This window comes from Emiliania huxleyi (assembly GCF_000372725.1).
Source record: "Emiliania huxleyi CCMP1516 unplaced genomic scaffold EMIHUscaffold_312, whole genome shotgun sequence".
NCBI lineage: Eukaryota > Haptophyta > Isochrysidales > Noelaerhabdaceae > Emiliania > Emiliania huxleyi.
The window spans coordinates 48,215-60,716 of NW_005199666.1; the positions used below are offsets into that span (position 1 = coordinate 48,215).

The 12,502-nt window shown below is 63.4% G+C and overlaps 3 protein-coding genes across 3 annotated transcripts; 2 read left to right on the forward strand and 1 right to left on the reverse strand.

The window, feature by feature from the left end:
- Positions 1-482: 482 nt before the first annotated feature.
- On the forward strand, positions 483-1,082 carry EMIHUDRAFT_44243 (hypothetical protein; the record flags this gene model as incomplete). Its single annotated transcript, XM_005774395.1, has 1 exon — positions 483-1,082. A coding segment is annotated over one exon (600 nt), but the record flags the coding sequence as incomplete, so codon positions are not given.
- Positions 1,083-5,239: 4,157 nt separating this feature from the next.
- EMIHUDRAFT_79680 (hypothetical protein) lies at positions 5,240-8,493 on the forward strand (the record flags this gene model as incomplete). Its single annotated transcript, XM_005774396.1, has 9 exons — positions 5,240-5,657; positions 5,788-5,945; positions 6,019-6,108; positions 6,581-6,601; positions 6,955-7,016; positions 7,087-7,229; positions 7,525-7,589; positions 7,759-7,809; positions 8,062-8,493. 9 exons carry the CDS (start codon positions 5,240-5,242, stop codon positions 8,143-8,145), a joined length of 1,092 nt encoding a protein of 363 aa, XP_005774453.1. The 3' UTR covers positions 8,146-8,493.
- Positions 8,494-8,741: 248 nt separating this feature from the next.
- On the reverse strand, positions 8,742-10,865 carry EMIHUDRAFT_116885 (hypothetical protein; the record flags this gene model as incomplete). Its single annotated transcript, XM_005774397.1, has 1 exon — positions 8,742-10,865. The coding sequence occupies one exon, from the start codon at positions 10,863-10,865 to the stop codon at positions 8,742-8,744; it is 2,124 nt and encodes a 707-aa protein (XP_005774454.1).
- Positions 10,866-12,502: the final 1,637 nt, after the last annotated feature.

Genomic DNA, 12,502 nt, shown 5'->3' on the forward strand with positions numbered 1-12,502 from the left:
AGCTCGACTCGGATATCACCGACCAGCTCGACTTCCTGCTCAAGTTCTACAACCTCGCTCGCGACGCGCACATCGACGCCCGGCTGCAGGCGCGCGAGTACGCTGTCGAGGCGGAGGTGGAGCGGCAGGTGGCCGAGCGGAAGGCGCTGGGCGAGGCTGTCGACACGGACGCGCTCGAGAAGGACTCCGAGGTGGTACGCGGCATCGCCGTCTCCTCGGGCGTGTCGGACGCCGACTTCCGTAGCGAGCTGCGCGAGCTTCCCGCTGAGGTGCGGGAGGCAGTTGAGAAGCACGGCCTCAAGCTTGACAAGGTGTTAGAGCTGAACCAGCAGCAGAACATCAAACAGGACCAGATCCTCGAAAAGCTGACGAACCTTTCGATGGGCCTAGTGCAGTCGACCCAGATCTCACGACTGTCGCTCTACGCGTACGACCGCAAGCCGGACGCGCCCCCCAGCAAGAAGGACAAGCCCGCCGCGTGGCTTGGCAGCGGGACGTTCGGCAGCACGTACCGTATGCGCAAGAAGGACGGTATCGACGAGCTGCGGTACGCGGTTAAGTTCATAGACGACAGAGACTCGGAGTTGCCGCAGTCGAAGCTGGCGATGGAGGCGCGGCTGCTGGCAAAGCTCGACCACCCCCACACGGTGCGCTACTTCGACTCCTTCTGGCACACGGTCAAGGCGCGTGACGAGGACGAGGAGGACAAGTCGCAGTTTATCATCGTCATGGAGCTGCTTTCGGGGGGCTCGCTGGAGCTGAAGATTATCACGCCACCGCAGCCGCCGAGCGCAGCGGCCACGTGGGTGCAGCAGGTTGCCTCAGGCCTCGCGTACATGCACTCGCTCAACCTGCAGCACCGCGACCTCAAGCCGGCCAACGTGATGCTCGACTCGACGGGCCGCGCAAAGATCATCGACTTTGGGCTCGCGTGCGTCTCTTCCGCCTCGCGGTCGCGCACCAAGACCAAGGTGGGCACGAACGCATACATGTCGCCGGAGAAGATCGCGGAGAAGCGGTACGGGCCGGCTGACGACGTGTGGGCCGTCGGCTGCATCCTCGCCGAGCTTCTGCTTGGCCGCACGATTGGCAACGTGGCGCTCGACCCGACAAAGCGGCAGCGCGCGATCGAAGAGGGCAAGTCCGCGAGCGGCTGGCTCGGCTCGTGGGTCGAGGGCTGTCTCCAGGAGGCCCCGGGGCGGCGGCCGTCGGCGGCGGTGCTGGAGCAGGGGCTGGCGTCGGGTGGCCCGGGTGCGCGCGAGGCGGAAGAGCGCTCGCGGCGGGAGGCAGCAGCGTCTGCAGCAGTGGCAGATGAGAAGGAGCGGGTGCGCCGCGAGGCTCTCGGTCGCTCTGAGAAGCAAACGGCGGAGCGCAGTAGCTCGTCCGACGACGCCTCGCGGGAGCTGCAGGCGGACAAGAGTCGGACCGGACTCCTTCTCATGAGATTTCGAGAGGTTGACCCGAGATTGGCTGCCCGCAGGCGGAGTCTGACGCGGAGCTCGCCGCCTCGGTGCCCGACGTGCCAGCTCTGGTGGCGCGTGCGAATGCGGGTGATTTCGCGCCGCTGGTGGCGTTGGCTCGCGACGGCATGGACGGGCAGAAGGAGGAGGCCGCGGGGGCGCTGGCGAACCTCGCTAGCGACTCCGATAACACCAAGGTGGCGATTGCGAAGGCGGGCGGCATCGCGCCGCTGGTGGCGCTGGCTCGCGACGGCACGACCAGGCAGAAGGAGGCGGCCGCGAGGGCGCTGGGGAACCTCGCTCTCAACGCCGACAACAAGGTGGCGATCGCGAGGGCGGGCGGCATCGCGCCTCTGGTGGCGCTGGCTCGCGACGGCTCGGACGGGCAGAAGAATGCGGCCGCGTTTGCGCTGGGGAACCTCGCTTACAAGAACGCCGACAACAGGGTGGCGATCGCGAGGGCGGGCGGCATCGCGCCTCTGGTGGCGCTGGCTCGCGGCGGCACGGACGGGCAGAAGAAGGCGGCCGCGGGGGCGCTGTGTATCCTCGCTTGCAACGATGAGAACAAGGTGGCGATCGCAAAGGCGGGCGGCATCGCGTCGCTAGTCGCGCTGGCTCGCGACGGCACGGACGGGCAGAAGGAGTATGCCGCGGCGGCGCTGAGGAACCTCGCTAACAACGCCGACAACAGGGTGGCGATTAGGGAGGCGGGCGGCATCGCGCCGCTGGTGGCGCTGGCTCGCGACGGCACGGACGGGCAGCAGCAGGAGGCCGCGGCGGCGCTGGCGAACCTCGCTCGCAACGACGACAACCAGGTGGCGATCGCGAGGGCGGGCGGCATCGCGCCTCTGGTGGCGCTGGCTCGCGACGGCTCGGACGGGCAGAAGAATGCGGCCGCGTTTGCGCTGCGGAACCTCGCTGTCAACGCCGACAACAAGGTGGCGATCGCGAGGGCGGGCGGCATCGCGCCGCTGGTGGCGCTGGCTCGCGACGGCACGGACGGGCAGAAGGAGCAGGCCGCGGCGGCGCTGAGGAACCTCGCTAACAACGCCGACAACAGGGTGGCGATTAGGGAGGCGGGCGGCATCGCGCCGCTGGTGGCGCTGGCTCGCGACGGCACGGACGGGCAGCAGCAGGAGGCCGCGGCGGCGCTGGCGAACCTCGCTCGCAACGACGACAACCAGGTGGCGATCGCGAGGGCGGGCGGCATCGCGCCGCTGGTGGCGCTGGCTCGCGACGGCTCGGACGGGCAGAAGGAGCGGGCCGCGGGGGCGCTGAGGAGCCTCGCTATCAACGACGACAACAAGGTAGCGATCGCGAGGGCGGGCGGCATCGCGCCGCTGGTGGCGCTGGCTCGCGACGGCACGGACAGGCAGAAGGAGTATGCCGCGGGGGCGCTGTGGAACCTCTCCTACAACAAATCGAACCTCGCAGCTATGAAAGACCTGGGGTACGGCATGAAGTCGTTCTTCGGAGGCTGGACGGTCCCTCAGTTTGGATAGCTGCTAGCCAGCCAACGCCCGCCTGGCTGCCTGGCGTGTGCCTTTTGGGAGGGAGGGAGTGGTACAGGCCCTTAAGCGTTAACGCTACAGGTCTCTACAGGTGCGTTCGCGCGCGGTGTCGCCCAAGAGCTCCTAACCGCCGCAGGATTTGCCCCAGGGCCCCCCGCCCCCTTCCCCACACGCCGCCGGCCGCCAGAACGCGGAGAAGCGCCGCCGGTCTCGGCGGTCACCGCGTATGCTTCAGAGTTCAGTGAGAAAGCGAACGCTGTGTGCACTGTGGCAACAAAAACTGTTCAAGTCTTAAAGGCAAAACACAACGCTCTGCGGTTGGTGCACCCCTCACACTGACACATTCCCCTCATCCCTTACCCCTGGCTGAGCACATCTACCTGCGAGCTAACATCTCCGCATTTTCTCTTCCAGTCATCCGCCCGCGCCGCGCGCCATCTAATGGGCGTCTAGTGCAGCCACTGACAGAGCTATTCCGACGGAGTGGTCGACGCCTCGCCTGGAGTTCGGGTGGACTTGCGCACTGCTTAGCCCTGAGGGGGGAGTGTGTGTGAGGTGGTGTAATGTTGTCCCGTTTCAGGCGGCAGGTCAGGGGATTAGCCGGGAGGATTCGGCAGCTCAGCCGGGGGCTGAGCGTCTGCAGGCAGCCTTCCGCCCGCGCCGAAATTCACAGCCCTCCCGGGCCGACGGGGTGCTCCTTGGATCGGGCCCCGCTCCCCACTTTCCCTGTACCTGGACTGTCCGGGTCTGGAGGGTGAGAGTATTGAGTGGTTGAGGGCAGTATATCTGGCGGGTGGCGATTGAGGGACAGCAAGTGGGTTGGTTGGGGGGTCAATTGGGCGCGCGGGCGGCGCTTTGCGGTCCTGGGCGAGCCGGGGAAGTGGTGAGGAGTCTGGGGCCTGGATTGTAGCTCGATCGGTCACATCGCCATCGCCGTCGGGGGAGAGGGGGGACGATACTGCTTTGGCAGCGTGCACCTCGATCCTGTACCGTGTTTGTTATGACCCCCCCCAATCAATGAACACACCAGTGAGGGAGGGCGAGACGATCTAGGGGTCCCGTACCATGCGGAATCGACCCTATCAACAAAAGTTAGAGTTGTTTGGTACTGCAAAAAATCTCTCTCCCTATCAAGTGCTCAAGTGCTCAGAGAGAGAGATTTTTAGCAATACCAAAGTGCTCAACAACATGCTACAACTTAAGTGAAAAAAGAATTCATTTTTCGATCCATGAACAGCTTTTAAAAAATAAATGAAGGCACAAAAAAGAGCTACATACACTGAAAAAGATTGAATTCAGCGTTTGGATCAAGGAGACACTCGCTCGTGATGCGCCGCTGGAAGCTTCGCGGCGGACGAGACGATGCTGATGCGCTTGATTTCGCCGCCGCGCAGCACACGATTGATGAAGTCTATCAGCGTCTCGTCGGCTTCGCCATCAGTCTGGGCGTTGCCGTGCATGCCATGCCATGGCGTAAACAGCGCGTTGGGGCGCGGCAGCACGGCGGCATGCACGGCCTGCGAGTCTGGCGAGAATGCAACGCAACGCTCAACGCCCGGGTGTGTCGTGAGAAGATCCTGCGCCCTGGATGCCGCAGCATGCGCTGCGCGCGAAAGGCGCCGGAGCAGCGGCTGGGCCTTGTTCGGAGATGGCAATCGGGACACAACCATCGCGGCGCGCCCGGACGGCCGGAACGTACGCACAAGCGCGAAAAAATGAGATGCCCCATCGAGGGGGGAAGGGGAAAGAGGGGGGCCCTCGGGGTGCGCCTCCATCCGGCCCCCTCCGAGGGGGGAAGGGAATTGCAGTTGTCTGTCCATCTACAGCGTGGGTGGTGGTACGCTGCTTCGGGATGAGAGAGAGAATTCTTGATACGAAACCACGACGACACACACCAGTCGACTCGCATCGGTTGCCTCCATGAACGGCGGAGCTATTCTCGCGTCCACACCACACCTGGCTCCAACGTGGACACGCCCATAGCTGGGGACACTACTAGGTCACGCATGGCATCAGAAGTTTTATCTCTGGGCCCCGAAAGGCATCTCTAGCAGCGTCGTTACGCATGCACCCTCCCCTCCTGGGCGCATACGCCTCACGTCTCGACAGAGCATAAGCCCTTGGTGTGCCACGAGACGAGTTTTTCTCTCTCTCTCTCTCTCTCTCTCTTCGGGATGTGAAGGCGGCGCTCTCAAAAAAAGAATTTTAACCCGCACTGACGTCCGCCTCGTTTGCTGGATCCTTTGCTTCTGCCTCCTCCCCTCTTTCATGGGCGCGCTCTGCTCCTGCTGCTGCGGCACGCGCGACGTTGTGCCTGACGCGCCCGACGTCATCATTCCCGATCCGGAGGAGGACGAGCAGATCGTCGTCACGATCGATCAGGCTGCGATCGCGAGCCGCGACTACCTCGCGTACCGCGGGCTCGGCACGGAGGACCGGAACGAGCGCTGGTTCTTCCTCAACAAGTCGGGCTCCAAGTGGGGCGGCAACGTCCAGATGGAGGTCGAGAACTTTGTTCGCGGCCTCGACCCGAACGACGAGAACAAGGGGCAGGTGCTGTGGCGGTCCGACTTCATCGACCAGCCCTTCTTCCAGCAGCAGCTCCGCGACGTCGGCGGCAGCATGCTCCAGTTCGCCTTCACCGGCTTCATCGACTCGATGTTTGACCGGCCGCACTACGACGACGGCGAGTGCCCCTAGAATGCAGCCGCATTCATCTGCGTTCAGCTGTATTCGCTGCCTTGCATTCACGCGGTGCTCTGAGTACACGGCACGAGCCCGTCCTCCGGCCCTGATGCTGGCGTGTCCGACTGCAGGCTACTACATCTCGCACGGCGGCGGCTGGGACCGCGACTACCGCACCTCCCTCTTCCTCAACTGGAACATGCGGACCGAGGCGAGATTACCCGAGATTGCCCGAGATTGCCCGAGATTACGGCACCTCTTCCTCAACTGGAACATGCGGAGCGAGGCGACGATCTCTCTCTCCGAGGCGAACATTTTTATAGGCGAACAATATTATATTGTTCGTCACTGTCGTATAGGCGTCGCTCTCCTCGACGGTGCGCAAGGGGTTCGGTTTCCCGGTCAAGCTGGTGGTGTACGCGCAGGGCACCGGTGTCGCGCGCTACTTCGAGGTGGGGGACACTCACTCACACTCGCACACACACACACGCTCGCTCCATCACTCGCTCGCTCCATCACTCATTCACACACACACACACACACACACGCACGCACACACACACACACACACACACACACACACACACACACACACACACACACACACACACACACACACACACACACGTGCTCTCCTGGAGGCATGCACATTGGGCGGGGGCGCGCCACGCAGCACACAGGGGCGACAGGACAAGCACCCCCCACACATACATGCACATGCACATGCACATGCACATGCACATGCGCATGCACATGCACAACATGCACATGTGCTCTCTTCGAGGTAAAGTAGACACCGCGGCGACAGGACAGGCACACCCCACGCCGGGGCACGCGCGCGACCGGCAAACAGCAAACCGATCGGTGGAGGAGCCCATCTGTGTCTCCCCATATCTCCCCATATCTCCCCATATCTCCCGTCAGGTGGAGGAGCCGATCTACGAGGAGCGCAGCCCTAGAAGCGGACTATCTCCCCGTATCTCCCCCATATCTCCCCCATATCTCCCCATATCTCGGGCTGCTAGAAGCGGAACATCTCCCCATATCTCCCCCCGTATCTCCCCATATCTCCCGAGCGGGAGCAGCGGGCCCTAGAAGCGGAGTATCTCCCCATATCTCCCCAGATCTCGGCCCTAGAAGCGGAGTCTATGGTCACGCCACGTCCCAGCCAGCGCTCGAGAGGACACGGAGCCGACTTGTATTCCGCCGTCTTCGGCGGTACTACTCGCTGCACTCGCAGCCCGTGGGCTGGCGCGGTGCTCGGAACACTACAGAGTTGGCGTGCTCAAGCCTTGTAGGAGCGCGGCGAGGGCGAGAACCGGCAGCGGGTGCAGGTGGGCACGCGCCGCCGCTGGGAGAGGCACACGGGCGCGTGTGCGTCGACTTTATGATTGACAAGGACTAAGTCGTGGTCAGTCAGCTATCAACAGGCACGAGCGCGAGTACGTCGACTTCGTCCAGTTCGCCGTGTGCGACCTGGCGTCGGGGCAGCCGGTGGTCGACCAGTTCGGGGCAGCCGTCGTGTTCACTGTGCACGGCGACTCGGCCGACTGGACCAACAACTGCAGCACCAATGAGATTGGTGGTAACAGTGAATTCATCATTGGCAGGCGACTCGACCGACTGGACCAACAACTGCAGCACCAATGAGATTGGTGGTAACAGTGAACTCATCATCATTGGCAGGCGACTCGACCGACTGGACCAACAACTGCAGCACCAATGAGATTGGTGGTAACAGTGAATTCATCATTGGCAGGCGACTCGACCGACTGGACCAACAACTGCAGCACCAATGAGATTGGTGGTAACAGTGAATTCATCATTGGCAGGTGACTCGACCGACTGGACCAACAACTACGGCACCAAGTTCTTCGACGTGCAGCAGCGCGGCGGCTGGTTCACGAAGGACCCTCCGACCATCACGACCAAGGCGGGCGGCGCATTGTTGTTGTTGTTGCTATTATGTCCATCACTATTATCACTTCTGTTACTGATTATTTGTCACGTTTCTTCGCCCGCCATCACGACCAAGGCGGGCGTCGACCCTAATTAATCATTAGTTAGTGACTAATTTGAACGATTAATTATTCACGACCAAGGCGGGCGTCGACCCGGCGCTGGCGCTGCTCATCGCGCACCTCTGCACCAAGGAGCGCCAGCTAACTAATGATTCGTCGTTTACCTACTCGCTAATCTCTCCTCACATCTCCCATATCTCCATATCTCCCCAGACCTCCCATATCGCGCCCTCTGCACCAAGGAGCGCTCCAAACGAGAATGGACGAGACACACACACCGAGAGAGCGAGCGAGAGGGAGAGGGAGAGTGCGTGTGACGGCAGCCGTCGTGTTGACTTTGCCCCGCAAGTCCCTCACACACCTCTACGCCCTCTCTGCTGACAGGAGTTCTCGACCGCCCAGATCAAGTCCAACTTCCACCCGCGCTTCCCGTACGACCCGCTCAGTGCCGTGTTCGGCTTCTTCTGAGCGCGCGCGAGTGCGAGTGTTCGCTCACTGGCTCACGCACTGAATCGATTGTTCAATACCGTATCGGCCGCCCCCATTCGCCTCCGGCTGTTAGTGCGACCCGCGTACTGTACGGACTCCTTTCTCCCTACCCATTTGCATGCAGCAGCGCCACACGTACGTTCAACGTTGCGCTTCACGAGAGAGTGCGCTAGCGGTTTGTCGGGAGGTGGAGGGGGGCACAGGCTGCTCACCCACGTGCACCGGGCCAGTGCTTGCACTTTGAATGCCGTGGGGCTCCTGCCCGTGTCCGGGTGTGAAGATGCGAGGGTCGCCCCCCCTTGCCCTACCATTTTGTGTGTAACTTCGATCGTTTCGTGTCTCTGCCGGTGCCGCGCCGCGCGCGCAAGAGTCTCGCGTCGAAGTGCGGAGTGGCTCTACGTGCGCGTCTGGCGTGATAAGCCGTGCGGTAGCAAGCGAGGACGTGCCTTGTTTAACCCCGCCGGCGGATCTGGCCGGACGCCCCGCCTTTAGTTTATGAGTACGGCTCTACTGGTCCCAGTATCATGGGGCACACATGGCTCATGGGCGTGGCCGTGGGTGTCACCTCGCTCGGTTCACGCAGCTGAGGCCGTCTCGGCCTCGGCTTCCGCCGCAGAGCTTCGGCTGACGCGGCACTGATCCGCCGCCTCGACCCACGAGCCGCGGCACGCACGCACAGGCTTTAGCCCCGACTCCATCAGCTCCGCAAAGTGGTTTACGTTTGCGGCCACGCCGTCGTCAGCCTCGTCGCCCATCTCCAGCGTCGCCGCCGCAGCGAGCCAGCTCGACTGCGGATCGAGCGCCTCGTCGACAAAGTCCACGCACGACTTGTGGAAGTCGTCGATGTGGACGGGCGGCGGGCCGATGCCCTTCTCGTGGCAGACCTTGCCCCAAAACCGCTGGTCCATGAGCAGGATGCCGGTGACGCAGACCGGCTTCTTCATGCGCATCGCCTCCACCGTCGATCCGAGCCCGCCGTGGACGATGAATGCGTCCATCTCTCGGAAGAGCACGCCAAAGTCGGCTCGCGCCGCCTCGAGCAGCTTGCCGTCGGCCTTGAGCTCGTCGGTGCGCGCCATAAGCGCCTTGGGTGGCTTATCCTGCTGCTGCGGGCCGACGTAAATCAGGCTCATCGCATGCTTGCAATGGTCTACCATCTTGACAGCGCACTCGAGCATGACTGCGCGCGGCACCGGCATTGATGAGAAGGTCATGAGTACGAGCTTGCGGCCGGCCTTCCGCGCTTCGTCGCAGAACTGAGCGACGTCTTGGCTGAGCTTGCCGGCGCCGGGCGCAGAGGAGCGGAGAAAGATGAAGTCGGTCATCTCGATTCGCGGGTTCCAGTCGCCGGGCATGTCAAAGGTGCCCGGCAGCATTGGAATCACCATCGGGATGTCCTGCTCGAAGACGGAGCGCCAGGTATGGGAGGGGGAGAGGCCGTAATAGCCGCGCAGCTTTGGGAGCGAGAGGGAGCTCATTGGAGCCGATTCGAAGCAGGTCTTTAGGGATTGCAGCGCCGCGTGCGAGGTAAAGTAGCCCTTCTCCACTCGCTCGAGGAGGCTGAGGCCGTGCGACTCGATGGGGATCACGTTCCGCCACTCGGGGTCACGGCTCGGGATGCACGTGGGCTGCAGGCAGAAGGCCGCGAGCGGGATCTCGAAGCGCTCGGAGAGCAGCAGGCCGACACCAGTGAGCGTGAACCCCGGGACGAGCAGGTCGATGGCCTGCTCGGTGCCGGCGCGCTCAATCATCGTAGCAATCACGGGCGCGGAGGCGAAGAAATTGGACTCGGCGGCGGCCATCATGATGGTCTGCATCACCTCCGTCTTTGCCTTCATTGCCTGGCCAGCGACCCAGGTGGAGGTCTGCAGCGCCGTGTCCCCGCCCGAAGGTAGGAAGCGCACCGCGCCGTCGCCGCAGCCGTCAGTCGCCTTGCCCTCCACAAAGTCCTTCCACGCCAGCTCAGTGCAGATCGTCACCAACCAGCCCCTTTGCGACGCCATACCGCGCGCGAGGGCCAAAAAGGGCTGTACATCGCCGCGCGTGCCACGAGACATCATGAAGATGTGTTTCGGGTACTGCTTCGTGGCGGAAGAGGCTGCCGCGCCGCTCAACGGCCGCCCGCCCAGCTGCGCCGAAACCTTGAGCTCGCATGGGGTCGGCGGGTTCGACCACCGGAGCACGGGGTCTCCGCTGCGGTTCTGCATGAGTAGGGTGTGGCTCGGCTGCTTGAGCAGCTCTGCCAGCCGGAGCTCCGCCTGGCCGATAAACTCGTTGGTGCGGTCGGTCGGAAGCAGGTGATCCTTGTCCATCATCTCGAACCGCACCGTCACGTCGCTCGGGTTCTGGGAGAACCCATCCAGCGGTATCTCGTGCTCCCAAACCGGGTCGGCGGTGCCCTTGATTATGGGTGTGGCTGCGGAGAAGGCGAGGCGGCCGTCGATGACGGCGCTTACCTGCACATACGTGTCCGAGTGGCCTATGACGTCCATCTTGGGGACCGCCGATGCCGAGTGCACCACAATCGTTGTTATCTCCTCGCGCGGCTCTGGCAGCAGGACACGTAGCAGCGTCAGGGCACGGGCGCGAGCGGCCTCAGAGATATGGTAGAGGAGATCGGTCCCGGCCTTTCTCGCCGCGGCGAGCAGGCTGTAGATCCGGCCTGAGCCCTCGCCTCGGAGCTTGAGTAGCGCCTCCATCGCTCGGGACGCGCGTTGCGCTGCACCCCATCCAGCGGGATGGATCTGACTGTCTTTTACCCGACTTAAAAACGGTCGCAGTTTCTCTCCTCTCACCTCCTACAAAGCCTTACCTTCTCTAGAACAAGTTATCGATCAACACTTTCGATAGATCGAAAGTAAGATCGTTCGGTGCAGAAACCCCGGCCATGCCCATGTAACGCAATTGTGCTCGATTTTTTTGATTTTTTGGTCGAGAAGTGTCTCCAAGTCTTCTGGACCCATCGATGGCCGTCGCCTCGACGCCGCTCGTCGCGGCACCATCGTGCCCGGCCTGGGCGAAGCATCGTCGCGGGCGCCAGCCGCAGTTCGACGGCAAGCCGTGCGAGCCTGCCGAGGAGGAGGACATGTGGCTGTGCCTGGCCGACGGCCGCGCGCGCAGCACCGCCGACCTGAAGCGCCTGGCGACAGCCGCTCGGGTGCGAGCGAAACGAGCAGGAGATGCAGCCGCCGCGAACACGCGCGATCGGCAGGCGCGCGACCAGCGCCGCCGGCAGCGTGAGCAGCACGACCGGCGCGCAGCGCCGGCGGTCGCCAAGACCGTGCGCCCACAACGCGGCCAGTGCGGCTGCCCGGCGCACGCGGTGTGCGGCATGTGCAAGCTCGCCGCGGCCGAGCAGGCGGCCATCGACCTGGAGACGCGCTTCCACGCCTCGACGAACGTCGTCATGGACCTGGAGCGGCCCGAGGACGAGACGGCGGCGCTGCTGCAGCGCTGCGTGCACGTCTCCGACGAGACGAAGCGGCGGCTGCTGGGCGAGTGGAGCGACGAGCGCATGGCGCACGCGCTGCCGCTGCACGCATGCGCCTCGTGCGGCGTGCGGGACCCGTCGCTGACGTACACGCGGGTTGACGTGTCGGCGCTGCCGCGTACTGTGTCTGTGCGCGTAGCCGGCGGCGAAGACGAGACGCGGCACGTGTTTGAGCTCTCGCCCGAGCAGTGCGCTAAGTATCGAGGTCTTCAAAACAAAAAGGTGCGCCTTGCGTTTCCCAACGGCGCGAGCAACGACCGTCCCAACGGCGACGGTACGCACGAGGGTGACGAGCAGATGCGCGACGCATCAGACGCGCAGGATGACGGTGCAAGCATGTCCGAGGGTGAGTAAAAGTGTGAGGTTTGGTGGAGGATGTAGCGTCGTCGCGCGTAAGAAGAGTGGTGAAATTTAGAAAAGGAGTTGCGGTGTTGATCGCCGCGGGAGCCCTCTTATTTAGGACCACCCGGTTCCGGACATCGGCGAACGATTGGACGGTGCCTCCAACTGAGCCAAATGGAGCCCTGTGATGTGGGACCTCACTCCCAGAAGCTTGGAGCTTCAGGCCGCGACCACGTGGCTAGGTGGACACTAAAGTGCCATTTTGGCGCCAAATCTTGGCGGGAAATGACACGTGGCTTGGCGGGAGTGTGGTGTGGCTGCGCTGCTCGCCAGCGCTGCTGTTGAGCGCCAGCTGCTGCTCCCTTCATCCAGACGGCCGGGCCTGCGCAGCACGACCGCTGGCCTTCCCCCTGCACCACAGGAGCGCGCCAAGGCGCGCGTCTGGGCAAGCAGTGCGTCTCATCGCGATGCGAGAGTCGACGCTGTGACGCCGCCGCTCGCCGG